This window comes from Papaver somniferum, chromosome 7, assembly GCF_003573695.1.
Source record: "Papaver somniferum cultivar HN1 chromosome 7, ASM357369v1, whole genome shotgun sequence".
NCBI lineage: Eukaryota > Viridiplantae > Streptophyta > Magnoliopsida > Ranunculales > Papaveraceae > Papaver > Papaver somniferum.
The window spans coordinates 134,048,005-134,069,159 of NC_039364.1; the positions used below are offsets into that span (position 1 = coordinate 134,048,005).

The window sequence follows — 21,155 nt, forward strand, 5'->3', positions numbered from 1 at the left end:
CCATAAGCATAATTGAAACTTGTATGAAACCATAAGATTACGTAACATAGCGCCAATCTCCACAGTTTGAATTCAAATTAACAGCCAATAACAACTCTAGAAATAAACCAATAACTAAAAATGATGAAACCAATTTTGGGTTTCATTAAGAAACAGAAAATGATATCTGGTTTCATCGCAAATCTGTTACATCATTCTTGCAGACCTAAACCTAACAAATGAAAAGTGATGAAACCAAAAATGGTTTCATCAAAAAGACCATATTATTATGATGTAACAGATTAACAATTGGTGGAACCAATTTACCAATTGGTTGTAAAATGATGAAACCCAGAATGGTTTCATAAAAAAAAAAACAGATTATTTTGGTTTCATCAAATAAACAACAAATGAAATATGGTTTCATCAAATAGAAAAAAAAAATCTGGTTGCATCAAATATACAAACAATTGAAATCTGTTTTCATTTGGTTACATCAAACAAACTGAAACCTAAACCTAAACCAAAGAAACGATGTAACCAAATGAAAATAGAACCTAACCTAAGAAATGAAACCTAAAAGCAAACAGAAAACCAACCCATAAATCAAATGAAACCTAATAATCTTTTGAATTCAAACTCGAAATCAACTTGAAAGCAAATTCGATTTCTTACCTTTAGGAGATGGTTTCGCTATTTTCTTTAGCTTTTCATCTTTCTTTTTCGCCTGTTGATTTGTTTCTTCGCCATTTGTGGTTGAAAAATTAGGTCAGATTTTGTAGCAGTGGTTGAAGTACGCAACCATAGAATGAGAGAAGAAGGTAAAATCGAGAAGATGATGACGAATACAGATTGATTTTGAACGATTTTGGCTTAGGGATGAGCAGATTGATTTTGAACGAATACAGGAGCGGATTGATTTTTGAACGAACAGATTGATTTTGAACGAACAAGAGCGGAGGTTTTAAGAAATTTTGTCCGTTATGCAGGTTGTAAAGTAATAAATTAGTGGGTTGTTTTCTTTCTCAGTTTCTTTTGGGTTGAATTAGGGGAGGGTAGTTTAGACAGTTTATGATATTTGGGGTTTTTGTATCACTTTTGTTTGGATGGGTTTTTTGTAGATGGGGTTATAACCCGCGGACCGTTTCCTATATAGACATATTATGGGAATCGGTTTTTGGTTTATACACATATAATCCGATTGTTACAAGAATCGGCATATATGAAATCAGATCATGGGAATGGTTTTTGCTTTGTAAACATGTAAACCGATTGTTACGATAATCGGCATATATGAAATCAGATCATGGGAATCGGTTTTTGCTTTGTACACATGTAGACCGATTGTTATAAGAATCGGTGCATATGAAACAAGGGAAATGAAAAAATTTCCTTCGTTATTTAAGTAGGTGAGCTTAAGAGATGAGTGGACGTGGGTGAGATCAAGAGATGAGTGGACGTGTCTAACTTTCCGTTGCATGTCAAGGACGTGGCTAAATATCTATCATATCTCACTTACACTTGTACGGGTGAATACTTATATTTTATGCGAGAAAAGAAATTAAGCAGCTGCTAGCATCTTCATCTCTTTCCGTCTCCGTTCCCTGCTGCTACTGCTTCTGTTTAGCCGAGATAGAGAATGAATCGAGGGATAGAACAGACGAGAGAGAGATTTTTGCTGAAATTGAGAAGAACAAAGGTGATTTGGCGATGATATGAGACATACAGAGCAGTTGTTGCTGCAATTGATTCAACAAAACAGAGAAGAATTTAGGGTTTGCTGGTTAACAGACGGTGGTAATGATTAAGGGTTTTGAGATGATTTGAGAGTTGGCAGCAAGATGGGTTTGTAGAAGAAACAGAAATTAGAAGCTAAGAAGAACACAGAGAAGATTGATTGATTGTTTGAAGATCTCCGATGATATTAATAAGCAATCAAGAAGAACCAGAAGTAATTGAAGTGGGTTTGTACAGATCCAAGTTGATTGGTAATGGTGCAATGGGTTTGAAGCAGACAATAAGAGAAACAGATTTGATGTTTCAGATAATAGGAAAATGGATAAGGTCTTGAGTTGCTTTGTATATGCAGCTGTTGAATTGAAACAAGAAGCAACTGTCGATGGTATGGTAAAATTGATAGAGAGATATGAGATCGAGAAGAACAAAATGACGCTACACTGAAGAGTGGTTACTGAGCTGAATTGAAACTCTGTTGAAGGATGAAATGAGTTCAATTAGATGTATGTTAGGAACTTGGGATTGTGCAGGGATGAAGAGGAGAAAATCAACATCTTCCATTGCCTCACCAGCAACCACCACCACCTTCCATTGCTTCACAAATCGGCATATATAGATGGGGTGCTGGAATTTTATAGATATCAATCGGAGCTGCTCTGAATTTGGACAATGGGGTGCTGGAATTTCATAGATATCAATCGGCATATGTAGATGTACATATAAGCCAATTCAAGCAATTTTAATTTTTTTTCTTGCAAAAATCGGAGTTTGTTCATGTCAATATAAACCGTTTGTGGGGAGACTGTTAAAATCGGCGTTTGTTCATATTAATATAAACCAAGGTTTGAAAAACGGCCGTTTTTTTCGTAAAACGTCCGTTATAACGCTCATGCCCATATACCGTGCCCGTGAGGCTCACCAACACGCTTACCTAAATAACACCGATAAATAGAAAAAAATGGCGTTATTTACACCAGTTATAACAGTTTTCACACCTGTGATTACCGTTTTTCTAAAATTAATATTTCAGTTTTTTTCTTCTAAATAACATTTTAACACACGTTTTTTACACCGTATTTTCCGTTTTCATACCGGTTAAACCCGTTTTTAAGGAAAAAAAATTTGAGTTGGAGAAATTCTTATACAATTTTTAATTTCAAACTTACAACTAAAATTTCATAAATAATCATTAAACACTTCAAATTTTATAAACTTACGATAAGTAACCTAGTGACAGTAGTGCTTGAAATTTTAAACTTAGACGAACCAACTTGTACCGGCATTTTTATCGACTTATTCAAGTATTTTCTATTTTCTCGACGATTCTCAGTTGATTCCTCCTCCTCTTCCTCCGCCTCATATTGGTTCGCGTAATGCATTTGGCTGTCGTAGTTAACAGTATCGTCATCTTCATAACTATAGTCTTCTTCCTCATTATCATTACGATTATCTACTTCACTATTGATATTAATATTGGAATTATACTCTTCATTAATTCCTCGGGTATCTTCTTCTGGACGATCTTCAGTGTAATGAGAATTGTATATGGGATTTTCATTTTCATGACCTTGTGTATTGTCTCCAAATGTTAGGTTACCAAAGTCATAAACAAAGTTACTCACTGGCAACCTTTGATATGAGATTTCAACTTCTGGATCATGCCATTCGTATGGTGGAGGGAGAGGCTCTGGATTATTAGCTGCTTCCTCTTCCAATTCATTTAACCAATGTTCTTCCTGAGGTAAAACTGGTGTTTCATCATCCCCTGCTATCCAATCAAGCATATTTTCATCTGTCAGCAGGCTATGAACATCGTGGACATCGATGTTATGTCGCTTTGCTTTACCTTGAACTCTTTGCTGCTCCAATCTTAAATTGTACTGAACATATACCAAATCGTTTATTCTTGACGAAACTAAACGGTTGCGTAGTTTGGTGTGAATTCTTTCAAACACACTCCAATTCCTCTCGGATCCAGACGATGTGTTTGTCTGGCTTAGTATCTTTACCATCCTCTGGAGTGATGGAAACTGAGCACCGTATGACAACCACCAGCTTACAGGATCACCTTGCAGAGCAGCCAATCTTGCTGATGGTGATGCAAATTGGCCTTGCATCATTTGCATTCTTCCCGCCTAAAAATATCAAAAACTGTGAATAGAAATTCATATAATTACGAAATTAATTGTTAATAAAAATTCACACCTCTAGCATGCATGTCGCTTGTTCTTGAGGGCTACTAATCATTTTTGATATAACTTCACTGAGACAAATTTGGGGCTGAGAAATTTCATTGTTGATGAGATTGGCTGCTGGGTTGTAGATATAATATGGATTCAGAAAATGCGCTGCAGCATGAAGAGGAGAACTCAACTGATCTTTCCATCGTCGGTTAATCACACCTACAATAGAATTATTTCGAGTTTTACCCAAACCCCTTTCTATAGTTTCCACACATGTAGCAAGTGCATGAAACAAATAACCCATGGTAGGTTTATCTGAATCCAAGAAACGGATCATTTTCAATAAAGGACCAACCATCATGCATGCATTTTGGCATGTGTGCCAAAACATCTCATTCAAAATAATGTTTTTCACATCTTTAGCCGTACGAGTTTTTCCTTCTGGCGAGTTCACAAATTCTTGGTCTACAAAAAGACTCTCGATTGCATTACGTTGATCAATGATACTTTTGATTGCGATAAAATTTGTCGCAAACCTTGTTAAGCCAGGGCGCAATAGATTGCGTCCCCCAGAATGTTGTCTGAATCTAGCAAGAACCCAACCATGATTATAAATAAATTTACTGATTTTTCTAGCTTCTGAAATCACACCTTTAACAAAGGGGAACTTTTCAGTATCTTCCAACATTAAATCCAACACATGAGCTGCACAAGGTACCCAAAAAAATGTACCATACTCTATGGCCAATCTCATACCTATTAAAACAAAATGAGAAATGAATTAATATATATAAAATAAACAACTGTAATTAAATTAAGTTGTAATAGTTACCTGCGGCTTTGAATTGGGATCCTTGATCAGTTACTATTTGAACAATATTTGTCGGACCAATATCTTCTATAACCGGTCTGAACAAACTCATCAAATACTCTGTTGTCAACCGATTATGCTCGATGTCAACGCTTTTCAAAAATGTGTCCCATGGCCACTGTAAACTAAGAAGTTTACAATCGTATGGTTATTTTTTTTTTCCAACCATCTGACATGAGTGTACACCCATACTCTCTCCAATAATTTCGTTGGACCGACACCACATCCTTCTGAATCCTTTGTTTTTCCTGCCTTAATAATGGGTTCGACAACTTATAGGAAGACGGAGCTCTGTATGATTTTCCGAAATTTGCAACTGCATTGAATGCCTCGTGGTACTGAGTTGAGTTGGCCACATTGAAGGGAATATCATTAGCATAGAAAAAACGTCCAACAGAAGAATCAACTTTTTCCCGGCATGTTTTACTTCTCCCAAAATTCGCCATGCTAGGTTGAGAATCCCTATTAGTATTATATTGTCCTCCCATATCTACAGACATCCTAGGTGCTTGGTGTGGTGTACGCATTGAAGAACTAGGTATGTCCATAGAGGCCTGTGGACGCTGTGATGTACCTTCTCCTCCGGCATTAGTATTCTTACTTTTTCGTCCAAAAAGGTTCTTCAACTTCGATAACCCGCCCATTTTCTTTGTGTTACCGGCGTTTGTTCTTCTTCATCTATATCATGCACAGGGTTCCACGGTTCATTTTCATACATATCTTGAATTTCTGTATCTTCATATTCAGTTTCTGGTACTCGTTGCCGTTTTGCTTTGTTTCTGTCTTGCACCCATACTTTTGCTAAATTTTTAATCTCAGGTGGAACATGCATGCAGGGAGTAATTGTACCTCTTTGTTGTGCCAAATGCATTTTGAAACGCGAAATTCCCGCAGACACTTCTTTTTCACGAAAATTACACTTCAACTTTTTACCATCACTCATTACAGTACAATATGCATGAAAAACATCTCGTTTTGCAGATGTTGATCCTTCCATTATATTCTGTAAGTAGGAAATTTCACATAGCAATAAGTGACATATATCAATTCATCATGCCATTTTTTTTATAAAGAAACAATGATTTTTTACGTGCCAACTGATTCAAGTTGATGGACTATTTAATTATGAATATTAACATTTATTAAAACATTTCTTAAATAAATGATAATAAAATGAACAAAAAATCTATATTTCTTAAAACATTTCTTAGATAAAAATGAAACATTTATTAAGTAAATATACGTTAATAGAATGGAACATTTCTTCACTTAACATTTCTTAAATATTTCTCAAACATCATGAAAGAAAAAAACATCGATATTTCTCAAACATCTATATTCACTACTCTAACATCATGAAAGAAAAAAACGATAATAAATAAATTAATAACGTATTAATAAATTATATCTCTAATTGAATGAAAAATCTACAAAAAATAATTAATATTACCTCTTAAACTTGTATTTGAGAAATTCAAAATGTAAAGCATTCCTTTGAGCAAGAAGCAGAGAACCAGAGGTATTGATTTCATTTCAATTCTCTTCTTGTCCTTTTAAAGCATTCCTTTGGGCAAGAAGACATAATAGCTAGCAAATCGAAATATTCTTGAAACATTTGGAATCTCGTTGCATGCGTATATAAGCACAGGCTAGCTATGTCTTTGATCATGAAACCAACTACTCTTTTTACTTTTTTTGTTTTTGTTTTATTTCTTTAAATTTTGAGTCTGAACTCTAAAGTACAGACCACATGTAGCATATACTGTACACACCTCCAAATGCAAAAGAAAAAGATAAATCGACTCCCTGACTTCCCTCTCTCACTCTCTTTTTCTCTAGCTAGTCTCTGACTCTCTTCATGTTGCATTCCTTGTTGGTTAGTCTTGTAGCAAGTAGCTAAGAGCCTAGGAGTATTATTTGACAACAAAGTTTTGACTGCTTTTGAATCCGAATATGCATTATTGAAATATTGGGGAATGCATTGAACTATTCGAGTGACAACTTGAACATATCAAGTGGATATTGATAGTATGCGTGTATAAATATTGTCGGTAGACGATAACTACAGTGCATTGTTATAAGTGATAGACTTAGGGTTGTGAATTTTACTAGATATCCATAAATGTGTATGTTAAAAACCCATAAACAAATAAATAAAAAATCAAATAAATAAATTAAACCAAAAAAAATGAAAAAACGTAGTAACAACGTTATTTAGACCCGTTGTAACCGTTTTCACAGCTGTAATTACCGTTACATAGGAAATTCAGATCACAAATTATTTATTTTTCTTATTTAACCGTTATCACACCCGTTATTTTAAAAAAACGTCAAAAAAACGCGTTTTATTCCTATATAACGCGTTTTTGACCCAAAACGTGCTCACACCCGTCAAAACACGTTATAACGGTCACGCCTAGTACCTGTGACCTGGGCCGTGACCCGTTTTTCGAACCTTGATATAAACCGATTGTGGGTAGAATAATTGACTGAAAAAATTAAATAAGAATCGGGAGTTGCATTGCGATTTATCTACCGATCTAGGTTCAATATTTCTTCATTTTTAAAACCCAAATCCAAAATCGGTATATGTATTGCAACTTGACCCCCCGATTCTGGTTTTTGTGTTGGCGTGAAGACGACGGTGATTATGGAGATGGTGGCGGTGGTTATCGAGTTTTAGTGAAGGAGACGGTTATGAATATGCGAGTGAAATTAGATTTCAATATTTTAGAGTAAGGGTTATTTGATAATTTCATCTGATTTTTAAACAACCCCATCATTGTTTGAGGTGGAAACAAAATGTCAATAGACCCTAATTAATGTACCTAGGCCCTAATTTAGCCCGGTTAAAGATGACCTTTTTTTTCCACATAGGTGCAAAATTGACCACTTAACAATTGACGAAATGAGGAATTTCCATTAATTTTGAAAAATTCGAGGCATTTCCACTAACGACACCTCCAAATTGGGAAATTTCAGCTCTTAGCCCTAATTTAATAGGTACGACAAGAATGCACCTCTGAATTGAGAAATTGAGAAATTTCAGCTCTTAACCCTATTTTAATAGGTATGACAAGAAATGCAAAGTATATCAGGACTGAAATCTGCGGAAATGCGGCGCTGGACAGAAATTTGCATAGACTTTTCAATTGTTTTTCGTGCTCCAAATTTTGAATTTTCGTTTATATGTTGTCAAAAACACAATTTTGGCGTACATACTACCAAGTAACTGCTCCAACATCTTGAACGGTGGTCACCATAGCATCTTGAGCATACTGATTTTGTTTGCTTCTTTTTTCAGGTTTGTTTGGAGTATCATTACCCGATTCATTTTTAGTCTTTCTTTTACAAGATTTCATTGGGATATTATTACTCGAATGAGCTTTAATGTTGCTTTTTCTATGTTTTTATGGAGTACCAGCTATAGTCTTGGACTGATTCGAGTTGTTTCTTTTTCTTGTTTTTTTAAACGGGAACATCAACTTGACCATCCTACAAAAACATCCCCATAAGTTAATTTGTACGCTTAGTAACGCAAGAAAGTAATTGAATATATTTAAGTATTGTAGAAGTAGATTGTACCTGTGTATTTTCGTCAAACTAATCTCAAATCTTTTTTCTTATGTATCTTTTTCCCCGCAATTTGGTTTTTAATCTCAAATTTTGTGGTCGACCTTTGGTTTGAGCTACAAGTGGATCAAGTAAGTTGTTGAAGTGCACACTAACACTAGACCATTGTTGTTTTGGATCATTTAATTTCGTGGACAGAGTATCCATCCACTCAATAACACGAGTACCATGTTCTTTACTCGTGGATGCTAGATCTGCAATCTTCATAAAGGTTGAACATATTTAATCATACCTTTGTCGTTCAGGAGTTACAGATCAAGCATTAAAATTCACTTCAACCTTTGTATGGTTCCGAGATATATTTTCCCTTCGTCGCCTTGAAATATGTTTTTATGGAAACTCATCAACATCATTACGAATAAGGACAACTAATGCGTGTCTGCGAAGGATTCTCCTAACTTCATACAAACAACAATTGCATTGTACCTCACATTCATCTTTCTTACTCTCCCCGTTACTTTTTAATAGGCCAGTTTCTTTTTTTGAGAAAATTAAGGAAATTAAGAGAACTAATTATTGAAAGTGGTCCTCTAGACACTTGTCAATAAAAGAAGTGAAGTGAAATGGTTCTCATGACACTTGTCAGCCAAAGAAATAAGTGAAATGGTCCACATAACACTTGTCATCAAAAGAGGTTAAAAGAAAAATGGTCCCAGAAAATTGAAGTAACATTTGACTTTCCCAATTAGAAAACTGGCCTATTTTTTTGAAATATTTATTTATAGAAACTGGCCTATTAAAAAGTAACGGAGGGAGTATATGATACTATAAACATCATTTTTTTTCCCTTCCCCAACTACGATATCTTCCCGTATGCCATGAGTTTAGAGATTATCGTTTTCTTGGGAACTCATAAATATACAGTACATCGTTCCAGTTAGTTCATGGTGAAACTCTTTGAAGTTTTATGTGGTATATAGCATTCGATTTTGAACCTCATACTCGTAAGAATTAACAATTAATAACATTTGATTGTGCATTTTAAAATCAGATTGGCTTTCTTTTTCCACTTTGTCCTTTGTCGCTTGTTCATATTGAGCAATAAATTGCTTCAAAGTGGTTTTAGAACATAATCCTCAAAGAAATCGTTAATGTTTTCTCTTTTCCAAGTAATTGACATCCCCGCCCAGAAATGGGATTTGACGAAATATGACACCCAAAGATGTTTTTATAGTCAACTAGTCATTCTCATGCAACTTATATTTTTCAAGAAACACAGACCAATCTCGTTCAAATTCTTCAGGATTTTGTGAATCGTAAACAACACTTACGATATCAAGACTAATAGCCTCATACCTTTTGTAGCTTTTAAATTTTTCAGGTAACTTTTTTATGACAGGCCATAGGCACCAACGATGATTGACAATTGCAAACACAGTGCCTATAGCATTTTGCATAACTTTGTCTTGATCCGTTATGATTCTTTTTGGAGCTTTCTCATGCATACATGTAAGCCATGTTTCAAATAACCAAACAAATGTATATATGTATTCACTCGAAATCAGCCCGTGCCCAAGCATAGCGTACCTATTTGTCAGATAAGCAATGTCAAATGTGATGACTTCTCCAAATTCTTTGTATGCTTCTCTACTCCTTGGATATGCCCAAAACATATTCCTTAAGCGACCGTCATCATCCAGGTCCATATTGTAGGAGAAATCAGAGTTCAAACTATGCATCTTTATAAACTGTTTTTGAATTGCAAAAGCATCACCTTTTCCAAGTTTTAAATTTCATGCTTTCTAAATATAATTCAAGGTATCTTTTTTTTCTTTAAATGTAAGATTTTCGTTCCCGCCTTGTTCAACCACAAAAGAATTAAAATATTTACCTCCTTTAATTGTCTCCTGGTCATTTACCTTAAGTTTTTTCTTTGCTGAAGCACTTATGTATCGTTGATAAGAAATAAAACGAGATTATCTATGGCTCAAAACGACATGATTGTGGACAAGATTTATGCTACCATTGACCGTCTATATTTAAACTCGTTGATAGTTGAGCTTTCCAATCTGTTTTACTATTAGGTAGAGGTTTCAGCGCATTTTTTATTTTACTCATAGGCTTACCCGCCTAAGTACATGTAAATGTAGTCCATCTTAGAAGCCCATTATCATCTTTTTTATTTTAATTTTTTACCCCAAATCCCAATCGTTTGGTGTAATCCTTGTAAAAGTTGAACATTTCTTCTCTATCGTTGAATGTTACACCAACCATTGGTGCCCCATGATTAACGTTACCGTTTTATCTTCCATCTATATTATCATTGATTTTTAGCTTCTTCCATGACTACAAAAATCACAATTCATTGACAAATTTGTATAAAAGAGAAAAAACGGGAAAAAAATAGATTACAACCTACATAGAAAAAGTCAAAAATATAACGACAAGAATTACATATATTGTTGTATTTACGTATCCACGATCAGGTTATGGTTCCTTGACAAAAAAATTAGACAAAAAGAGGACTACTAGTAAAAGAATTCAGATTTGCACTAAGAGATCATCCATTTTGCTGATTTTGGCATGAAAGTACTAATGATTATAGCGAGATTTTTTATGTTAAATTCTTACCATCAGGATTTATATGGATAAAATAGATATTAGTTTACCTGAATCTAGTGGTTTTATTATGTTTCTTAAAAGAATCTTATAGGTGTTTGTAGATATATAATTTTGGATTATAACGGATTGAATTGAATTAATGATTAATTTAGATTTATAAAAGTTAAAGTGGATTACCAAATCGTAATATAGTTGAAAAAATCAAGGTCATGTTTCCCTTTCAAATAAAAACATTTATAAGTTGAGGTGGTGGTGTATGCGGTGGCGGTGGTTGGTATATGTGGCAGCGGTGGTGGTTGTGGTAGTGTTGGTTGTTAGTACTGGTGGTCAGTGGTGGTTGTTGTTGGTGTTATTGGTGCTGGTTGGTGTATGGTGGTGGTTGTGTATGGTGGTGGTAGTGGAAAAATATAGCATGTTGTAATTTAACAACAAAAAAAAAAATTGTCCATAAGAATCCATGAAACTCTTACGGTATAGACTGAGATTAATGTGGGATATAATACATATATTTTAACTATACATATCGATAAAATTCCTTATATGTCTCGCACTTTGACTATCTTAAGAAATCCTAAATGAATTGGGAATGATTCGACCTTTGTTGCTTTCAACCTTCTTATTCACAAAGGAACAATATATTCAGAACAAGGTGTTTAATTAGAGGAATGACTTGTGATTTGATAATGGATAGTGGAAGCATGGATAATTATATTTCAGCTGATGCAGTTCAAAAGTTAGGATTACTAGTTATCACACATCCTCGTCCTTATTCAGTTGGTTGGGTTAATAGTTCTTCTTCTAAAAAAATTACCCACCAATGTCTTGTCGAATTTTCTTTCATTGGATATGAAGACTCAGTCTTGTGTGACGTGATTAACATGACTACTACACATTTACTTCTTGGAATACCATGGCAATATGATACAGGTGTTGTTCACAATTATTTTCAGAACACATATACTTTCTACAAGGATGGCAAGAAGAAACTTTTATTTTCTTCTAAGTCTACAGCCATTTATAAGGAGCATAGTGATGGCAAGACAAGCATACCATTATGAAAGAGCTACAAACACATACTCTTAACTCACATGAAAACTCTAAACCAATGATAGAGATTCCAGAAAAGGAGCAGCCTTTGATCGATCAATTTCATGATTTATTTCCTGATGAACTTCCTAAATCTTTATCTCCTGTGCGAGATCTATAACATCATATTGATTTCATTCCAGGTTCATCCCTTCTAAATCATGCTCATTATAGTTTAAGTCCTAAAAAACATGAGATTTTACAAGGAAAAGTAAATGATTTTTTGGAGAAAGGTTTGATCAGACTAAGTAAAAGTCCTTGTGCTAGTCCAACATTCCTAGTTGATAAAAAAGATGGGGGGTGGAGAATGTGCATTCACTGTCGAGCCTTAAACAAGATCACAATTTCATACAGATTCCGAATTTCAAGATTGGATGATTTGATTGACATTCTTGTTGGTTCTAAAGTGTTTTCCAAAATTGACCTTCGCAGTGGTTATCACCAGATTCGTATTAGGATTGGTGATGAATGAAAAACAACTTTTAAAACACGTGAGGGTTTATATGTGTGGCTAGTAATGCCATTTGGGTTTTCTAATGCACCTAGTACTTTCATGCGATTAATGAATCAGGTACTTCAACATTTCCTTGGTAAATTCATCATTGTTTATCTTGATGATATTTTGATTTACAGTCGTAGTAAAGAAGAACATATATATCTTTCACCTCTCTCAAGTATTTCAAGCACTTGCAGATAATGCACTTTACGTGAATCTTAAAAAGTATACTTTTTTATCCAACTCAATCACTTTATTAAAATACATAATATCTGATCAAGGAATTGCAGTTGACAACTCGAAGATTAAAGCCATATCTGAATGTCCTACTACAACATGTATTAAGGATATTAGAAGTTTTCATGGCTTAGAATCTTTTTATAGGCGTTTTATTTGCAATTTTTGCTTCATAGCTGCTGGAGTGACTGATTGTTTGAAACAATATAATTTTTTATGGATTGAAGAAGCATATAAGAGTTTTAACCTTCTTAAAGAAAAGTTGTGTAGTGCTCCAGTACTTGCAATGCCGGACTTTATTAAACTATTTGAAATTGATTGCGATGCTTCTATTGTGGGAATTGGTGATGTGTTATCTCAGGTGGTTATCCAGTTGCCTTTCATAGTGAAAAAATTCAGAAGCTAAAAGGAAGTGGTCTACTTATGAGCTTGAATTGTATGCTCTCTTTCAAACTTTAAAACATTGGCTTTCTTATCTAGTTCAAAGTGAGTTTGTTGTTAACACAGACAATCAAGCTTTGAAGTTCTTACAGACATCAGCTCAGATAAATCGTATACATGATAGGTGGCTATCTACAATAAATCAATTACTTTATCTATTAAACACAAGAGTGGTACATTGAATCAAGTTGTTGATGCTTTGAGTAGACGTGCTCACTTTCTTGTCACTCTTCGCAATGAGAGCGTGGCTTTTGATTACATCAAGGATTTGTATGTTGATGATGATGATTTTAAGACAACATGGGATCAATGTGGGCATATGAATACTGGAGTCAATGACTTCCTTACACATGATGGATTTTTATTCAAAGGTATTCGTCTTTGTATTCCACAAGGTTCTTTACATCTTCATTTGATTCATGAACTGCATGGTAGTGGTCATGGTGGTCATTTTGGACGTGATAAAATTATTTCTTTAGTTGAAACGATATTATTGGCCTTCTTTGAAGAGAGATGTGCAGAAGTTTGTTCAAAAATGCATGGTTTTCCAACGCTCCAAGGGTACTATTCAAAATACTGGTCTTTATACCCCTTTACCAGTTCCTGAAACTCCCTGGGTTGTTGTATGTATGGATTTCATTATTGGATTACCACGTATTGCTAAAAGCAATGATTCCGTGATGGTTATTGTTGATAGATACTCTAAAATGGCTCACTTTGTCGTCTGTAAGAAGACTGCGGATGCTTCAGCTGTGGCTTATTTATTTTTCAAGGAAGTTGTTCGATTGCATGGAGTATCTAAATCCATCACATCAGATCGTGACACTAAGTTTCTCATTTATTTATGGAAATCTATGTGGATGAGATTGGGAACTAAATTGCAATACAGTACTACTGCTCATCCTCAAACTGATGGACAAACTGAAGTTGTCAACAGATCTTTGGGAAATTTGATACGTGCTACGATTGATGACACTAAAGAAAAATAGTGGGAGACTTTTCTTCCTCATATGGAATTTGCTTTCAACATATCTGTGAACCGTTCTACTGGTAAATCACCATTTGCTATTGTTTATTCAAAGGTACCAAACCATATACTGGATTTAGTAGTTTTGCCTAAACCTCCAAAGTCTAATGCAAAAGTTGATCAATTAGTTGACAAAGCTTCTCAACTTCATCAAGAGGTGAAAACTAAGATGGAAGACTCAAATGCTAAGTACAAAAAAGTTGTTGATCAACACAGGTGGATTAAAAAATTTAAAAAAGGAGAACCGGTAATGATACATCTTAGAAAAGAACATTTTCCAGTTGGTACGTACAACAAAACAAAAATGAAGAAGTATTTCAAGATTTTGAAAAAAATAAGTGATAATGTTTATGTTGTGGATCTTCCTTCTAGTTGGAACATATCTAACAAATTCAATGTGCAGGAAGTTTTTACTTTCAATGGAGAGAATGATTTACACTGATTCATTTGGACAATTTAAGGACAAGTTGTTTTTTCAAGAAGGGGGACTGATATAGAACATCTCTGATAGTCTTTCCTTTCTTCTTCTTCTTATTTTTAGAACTCTTAATGACTTGTTTTACAAGTCTAGTTATTTTCTGAGACTTCTTTTATTTTTCCTTTCTTCTTTTCGAATTTTGTTTCATGCCTATATAAATAGGCTGGCTAGTATTTTGTGAGAAGACGTTATTATTATTATTATTATCAAAAGTTTATTAACTATCTTGTTTCTCAGTTTCTTTACAGCTTAGTCTTCCTGTTTTATTATAATTCTTCTTTTTTTCCCCATCCCTACTCTTCCTTTCGCATCCCTTGCAATCTCTAAATTGCATTCTTCTAGTTTGTTTTACATTAGTTTGCTACCAAGAAGAAGGTTGACACGTGCACATAGTGAGTGGAGAAAAGGAGGCAAATTCAAAGACCCATTTGTCTGCATTTGTCTGTTCTCATTCCCAGTTGTTCTTGTTTATTTCTGAGGGTATAATGCAACACACTTACACCAGCACATATCAGGATCCGGATTCTACATCTCAGTTCAACTTCTGTAACTTACAAGAATCATGTACCACTTTGGTTTCATTCTCTGCAGCCTACACGGCTACATCACCCAGTAACAAATATTGCGTCAAGAAATACAAAGTAGCAGCATTGAGAGAGAATGAGTGAGATTTCAGCATGATACAATATAACTCTCTGCTGATTCCAGCATGGCAGGACAGTAGCGCTAACAGCTTGACTCTCACCTTCGAGATTGGTTTCCACCTCTAGGAGGCTGTTGCTGCTGCATCTGAATCTGCGGCTCATACCCGCCTCCTCCAACAGCACGAGTAGGTGGAGTAGGCAATCCGTAAGGTGATACTACACTGCTTCCCTGTGCTACCACCTGCTGCCCTTGAGGTAATGGTGGTCGTACAGCAGAACCTCTAGCTGAGGATGAATCATAGGAAGAAGGGGCTCTGGGTTGTGGAACATAACCGCCTGTTCCTACATTGCATGGGTCGTATCCAGCTACTCTAGACGGATCATAACCTTGCACTCTCTGTGGTGCATCATATCCAGTCCGTCCAGCTGTGGCTGCACCTCCCCCATAAGGAGAAGCTGCTGCTGATGCACCTCCACTGTAAGGAGACGCTGCCACTGCACCTCCACTGTAAGGAACACCAGCACCTGTAGGGGGAATACGTCCCTATTTTGTAAGACAGCATAAGGTGTCAGCATAGCTCTTAACTGAGTGCAAGAAACCAATATAGATGCTACAGTAGAGATTCATAAATAAATAAAATCAATTCTTGTACATATTTGAGTTTCAGAACTATTGCTATTACGATGGTCTATGATGTCGTGGACTTGTTGCAATGACATAAAAGATTGCTAACCATGACCATCTTGTCTTGTTATTCTTTATCGTTTCTTTTCTACAGAACCAAATAAAAACCCTTCTCTAAAGTTTCTTTTCACTTGACTAACAAGTGAGGCAAGTCGGAGGAAATGGGAAATATAAGTGCAAACCTCATGTAGGTGGTTCATATTGAGATATGTGTTACAATAGAAATGGAATAAGCAAGTGTTTGATGTCATCTGGTATGCAAATAAAACTAGCAGATACATGATACATCAAAAGAACTGGGTTAACATTGACAAAGTCATGTCCGGTGGATATCATAAGTCTACCGCAACAATCTCAGAGCAGTGTAGCGATGATTGCCAATCATTGTTAAGCTGATCAGTAACTGATGAGCATATGGATTACAAGAATCCCTTCTCACTGGACCCTTGAGTATAAAATCAATAAATTGATCACAAGCATTTACAGTTGAAAGTTTTATTAGAGTCCAGCTGTTCATTCCAAAACAGGTCATCCAAAAAATGGAGTTTTCTTGTTAAATAGATTTAAAAATCTTCTACTGTTCTATTACTAGAATCAAGTTGATATAACTAAGTTTAAAAGATATTGATGTGTTAACCTAACAAAGCCTCTATCTTGTTAACGCTACAGAGAAGAGAATTGCAAAAAAAAAAGATAACCTCAGGGAGTATAAGATAGATCAACACCTGAGCAATACTATAACCATCTTCATAGGCATTTTGTCCAGCCGTATCATTCTCCTTATATCCGGAAGCAGCACCAGTATGTGGTGGACCTACATTTTGGTTGCCGTATGACGATAACTTCAAAAATCTAATTCTGGTAAACATAGACCAAAGTGGAATCAAAATAAAAAGTGCAACGAAAATGCATACCAGCAACTCTCTCAAGATTAACATTATTAGCCAACTCTGCTCTAAGTTTCTCAACCTCCCTTGCCATGGAAACATAGTTCTTTTCCATCACTTGAAGTGACTCAAGGTGGTCGTTGTATAGCTTCTTTTCATAGTCATAAGTAGCCCTGCAAAATAAAATTTCAGTGTGATACAACAGCATGATTGTAGATTTTGAAATGCAGATTGTTTATGTCATAAACTAGGAGAAAGTGAATGCTAATTCACGCCGATAATGTTTAAACTACTTTCACGAGTGCAACCTGCAAATGTTCGTTACTTTTGTATCAAAATCTGCACCAGCGCCGACATATAGACAAATTATCATGAATGTTTACAAACACAAGTTTTCTGAAGCTATCAACAAAGGGCAGAATAAAAGGAACCAGAATAATATTACCTACAATGCTGATATTCCTGTCTGATGCCATCAAGTTCTGACATCAAAGCTGGAATCTGCTGTACGTCCTGATGAGTCCTCTGGAGATCCTGAGTTAGCTGTTGAACCTTAGAGATCAACTCTTGCCTGGATGCTATTAAGTTCTGAGCATCAGCTCGAGCCTTCTGAAGCTCCACTTTAACAGGTTCTGCGGCTTGTAGATCAACTTCCATCCTAGCTATCTTGTCCAAAAGGTCCCTCATACGATGCTCCTTTTCATTTTTTACTGCACCTATTTGACTCTGCAATCTCTGCAACTCTTGTTGTGCAGCTGCGAGCTCTTGTCTCAAAGACACGTGAGTCGCCGCAAGTCGCTGGTTCTCATTAGCAAGTCTTTGCATCTCGCCATGTTGTGTGGCAAGCTTTTGCTCCATAATTTCTGGAGGAGGCATCATATCAAAAAGAGGGAAGCCACCTGGTGGAGGGTGAATGCCAGGACCAAAATGATCGGGATGCATCATTCCAGGACCGAATTGATCAGGATGCATCATGCCAGGACCTGGATGAGGGCGCCTTAGATGAGGAGGTGGTATGCGGCCTTTGCTTCCCATGACAAGTTATTCACCTATATGTTAAGAAGTAACTATAAGCTAAGTAATTAAGAAACACAAATGGAAAATGTGCATTTAACAGAAGTAGCAAAAGTATGTCGAGATATATGAAACAAAATTTAATAGCTTATATCCCTTCTCAGATCATTACGGGCATACTACTGTATCATCTAAGATTAGTCGAAGTTCGTCTAAGTTGACCTATAGCCATATGCATTGGAAAACTGAAAATAATTTGCCATCTTAATTCACTTATTTGTTTAGCAATAAGCTCTACAAAAGTTAACAGATAGGTCTAGGTCAGGAAATTGAGCAATGAGAGGAACACACAATGAAATATGTCTCCAATATAATCATATTCCATGTTATATGATTCACAAAAAAAAAAAAAAATCCCCAAAACTTATCATAAAGCAGAAACTTACAGAATCTAAAGAAATATCAGACCCAAATAACAAAACAATATAATTTCCCAACAGAAGCGATAGATATCAAGAAAAACAGTAGGATTACATGAACAAGGACAGATAAATCAAAACGAATGAATAGATACAATGGAGTATGTATATGCGTGAGTATAAACCCTAGTAGAGAAAGAAATTAAACGATAATTAACAGAAAGAAGTAATAGTTGAGATACTACGATATACTTACTAGGGCTTTCAAGAGATGATTTTAGATGTATTTCTTCGCATATGCTTTAGAGATTATAGATTAAAGTCGTTAAAATTGAACAATGAAACTCAAAAACTGAAAATAGATTGTTAGCGTTGGAGTATTGGAGGTTTTTTACGATCTCCGCCCCTACACCAACTGGTACGAAACACGAGCTTACAGCACCAAAACCGCGAATGAACCACTTTTGGAAAATGGGGTCTGAATGCCAAGTGACCCAGGCAGGTATAAGTATTTTTCACTTTTATATCTCTGTGCGGTTTTGGGGAAGTCTTTTGAACAGTTTGTTAAGAATTATTGGACGGTAAATTTTGTTCTTTTTATTTCAAGTTGCATGACACCTCAGGATTTTGAATAGATCATAGAAGCTCAATTCTAAAAGTGGAATCCAAAGAAATGTCAGTCGCCAATCGTTGTTGCTCTCCTCGGTTTTCGTGTTGACCGGAAATCTAAATGGCGTTTGACTAGTCATCGGCCAAACGTTAATCCACATAACGCATGGCACCAAACGATATTACAAAGTGCTTCGAGTAGCTTGTTCTGGCGTTTGGAGACAATTGATTGTAGACAATTGATTGTAGAAAAAAAATGCAATAGACTTGATTCTAAATTTTTTTCGCTAACACATCAGTTATGCCTATATGTTGTTCTCTACTGTGAAAAACAGAAAAACAATTATTGTGTGTCATAGATGCAACAAATTACTTCACTTACTTTTCACAACAAAAAAAATTGGTGGGGGTGGGAGGGAGAAAATATGAATAGGAATTCGTTCATCGTGAACTCAGTTACCATATGTATTTAGCTTATTAGAATCATATCATACTAACACCATGATAACTGGATGCTTAGATATTTTTAAAATTCCTTATATCAACGGATAATAAGTACACTCTGCCACTAGATTTTATCTGTCTGAACCACCACGAAATATGTTTAAGGTGTAACCCAGTCGAACGCTTTAGGGTTTGTAAATTTAGGTTGATCTCAACCAATGTAGTTAATATCGGATACCGGTTTGTCTCGGCTGAAGACCGATACACTGGTACAGCTTTGTATCGGGGAGATTTCGGTTTCAAAAATCGGGTGCAATATCGGTCAAATTTCATATCTATAATTTTATAGCAAACAATTTTAATACATTATTCTATATAAATTACTGAAGAAAAATTAAAATACCATACATTCTTTGAGAATTCGATAATTTGGTTAGCACCAACAAGGATTTGAGAATGTAATATACTTGTGGACAATGGGTAAATATTTCACACGTACATATGTAAATTCATGTGTTCTATTTGACATATATCCAAAACGCAAGTATACAAACTCATGTGTTGTTCAAGTCAAAGGAGTAGTCGTGGTTTCCACTATTAACTCGATTTCTCCGCCTCCCTCTTTCTAATCTTCATCTTTGGATCAGACCATGGTTAGGTTTGGAAAAATTTACCTCTTCTGACTCTGTTTTTCTAGTATAGTTTGGAAGTCCGTTATGCAACGAGTTCTTCAACAACAACAATTGATAGGAGTTCTTCATCGACAACAACAATTTATATTTTCCCCGGTCTATTAGCTCCTAAACAGGAGTAATCTTTTTTCTTCACAAACCCCTTTTTCGTTTCTTAGCTTGTTTATCGGTCACGGTTGATTAGATTTTTTTCTAGCTTTTTTGTGTTCTATAAGATGAATCAATAAAAATGGATCATTTAATCGTTCTATGTGAAATCAACAAAAATGTATCTCTTTGACTTTTTTATGTGAAATCGATAAAAATGTATATAGGAGTCAACTTGATGAAAAAACAAATATCCGGCCGAGATAACCGGTTCTAGCCGATAAAATCGGTACCATCCGAGATTCTCTTAAAAATATCGTCTCGGCGAATTATGAGAATCGTTTCGCTCTATGGACGAAACGAGGAATCTCTCCGATATCTCGGCCGAGATAGCCGAAATCGACTACATTGATCTCAACTATTAAATTCAATATGCTCCCTTCACTTACTGATATTGTTTTCACATGCCATTTTTTATAGAATCTACAAATTCCTTCACTTATCTACTGGACGAGTTTACTACTCTCGTGACGTTTCCTTTGTCGAAGACAATTTTCCGTTTGTTGCTACCCCTGCCAAGCTACCTCCTTCCAAGTCGCCATTATAGGTATTTTCTTCACCATCTTCATCTTATGTGTTTCCTATTTTTTGTATTAATTATTTTGACTCTACACTTTCTGCTGTGACAAACCCACTTGACTTTTTTTTATATGAAAATTCCAGTGAGGGCTGTAAATGGTAACAACTATCCTCTAAAACTGAACTGAACCGAGCCATTACTAACGGTTGGTATTGGCTTAAAAAGATAAAAATCGAGAGTAATGGTTTCAGTTTTGATTTGACGTAAAATCCAAACCGAATACCAATGGTAAGACCGATTAGTTTTGATGTAATTAATATCAACCATTAGATCTACCTTAGATTAACTATGTTTAATCTTATTC

The 21,155-nt window shown here is 35.3% G+C and overlaps 2 protein-coding genes across 2 annotated transcripts; one reads left to right on the plus strand and one right to left on the minus strand.

Annotated features, from left to right (window-relative positions):
- The first annotated feature begins 14,235 nt into the window (after positions 1–14,235).
- On the plus strand, positions 14,236–14,694 carry LOC113295256. Its single transcript, XM_026543608.1, has one exon. It carries the CDS (start codon positions 14,236–14,238, stop codon positions 14,692–14,694), a length of 459 nt encoding a protein of 152 aa, XP_026399393.1.
- Positions 14,695–15,142: 448 nt separating this feature from the next.
- LOC113298479 (protein FLX-like 2) lies at positions 15,143–18,863 on the minus strand. Its single transcript, XM_026547243.1, has 5 exons — positions 18,636–18,863; positions 17,392–17,995; positions 16,974–17,119; positions 16,785–16,873; positions 15,143–15,918 (listed from the first exon to the last, which is right to left on the minus strand). The coding sequence occupies exons 2-5, from the start codon at positions 17,979–17,981 to the stop codon at positions 15,472–15,474; spliced, it is 1,272 nt and encodes a 423-aa protein (XP_026403028.1). The 5' UTR covers positions 17,982–17,995; positions 18,636–18,863; the 3' UTR covers positions 15,143–15,471.
- Between the last annotated feature and the right edge of the window lie 2,292 nt (positions 18,864–21,155).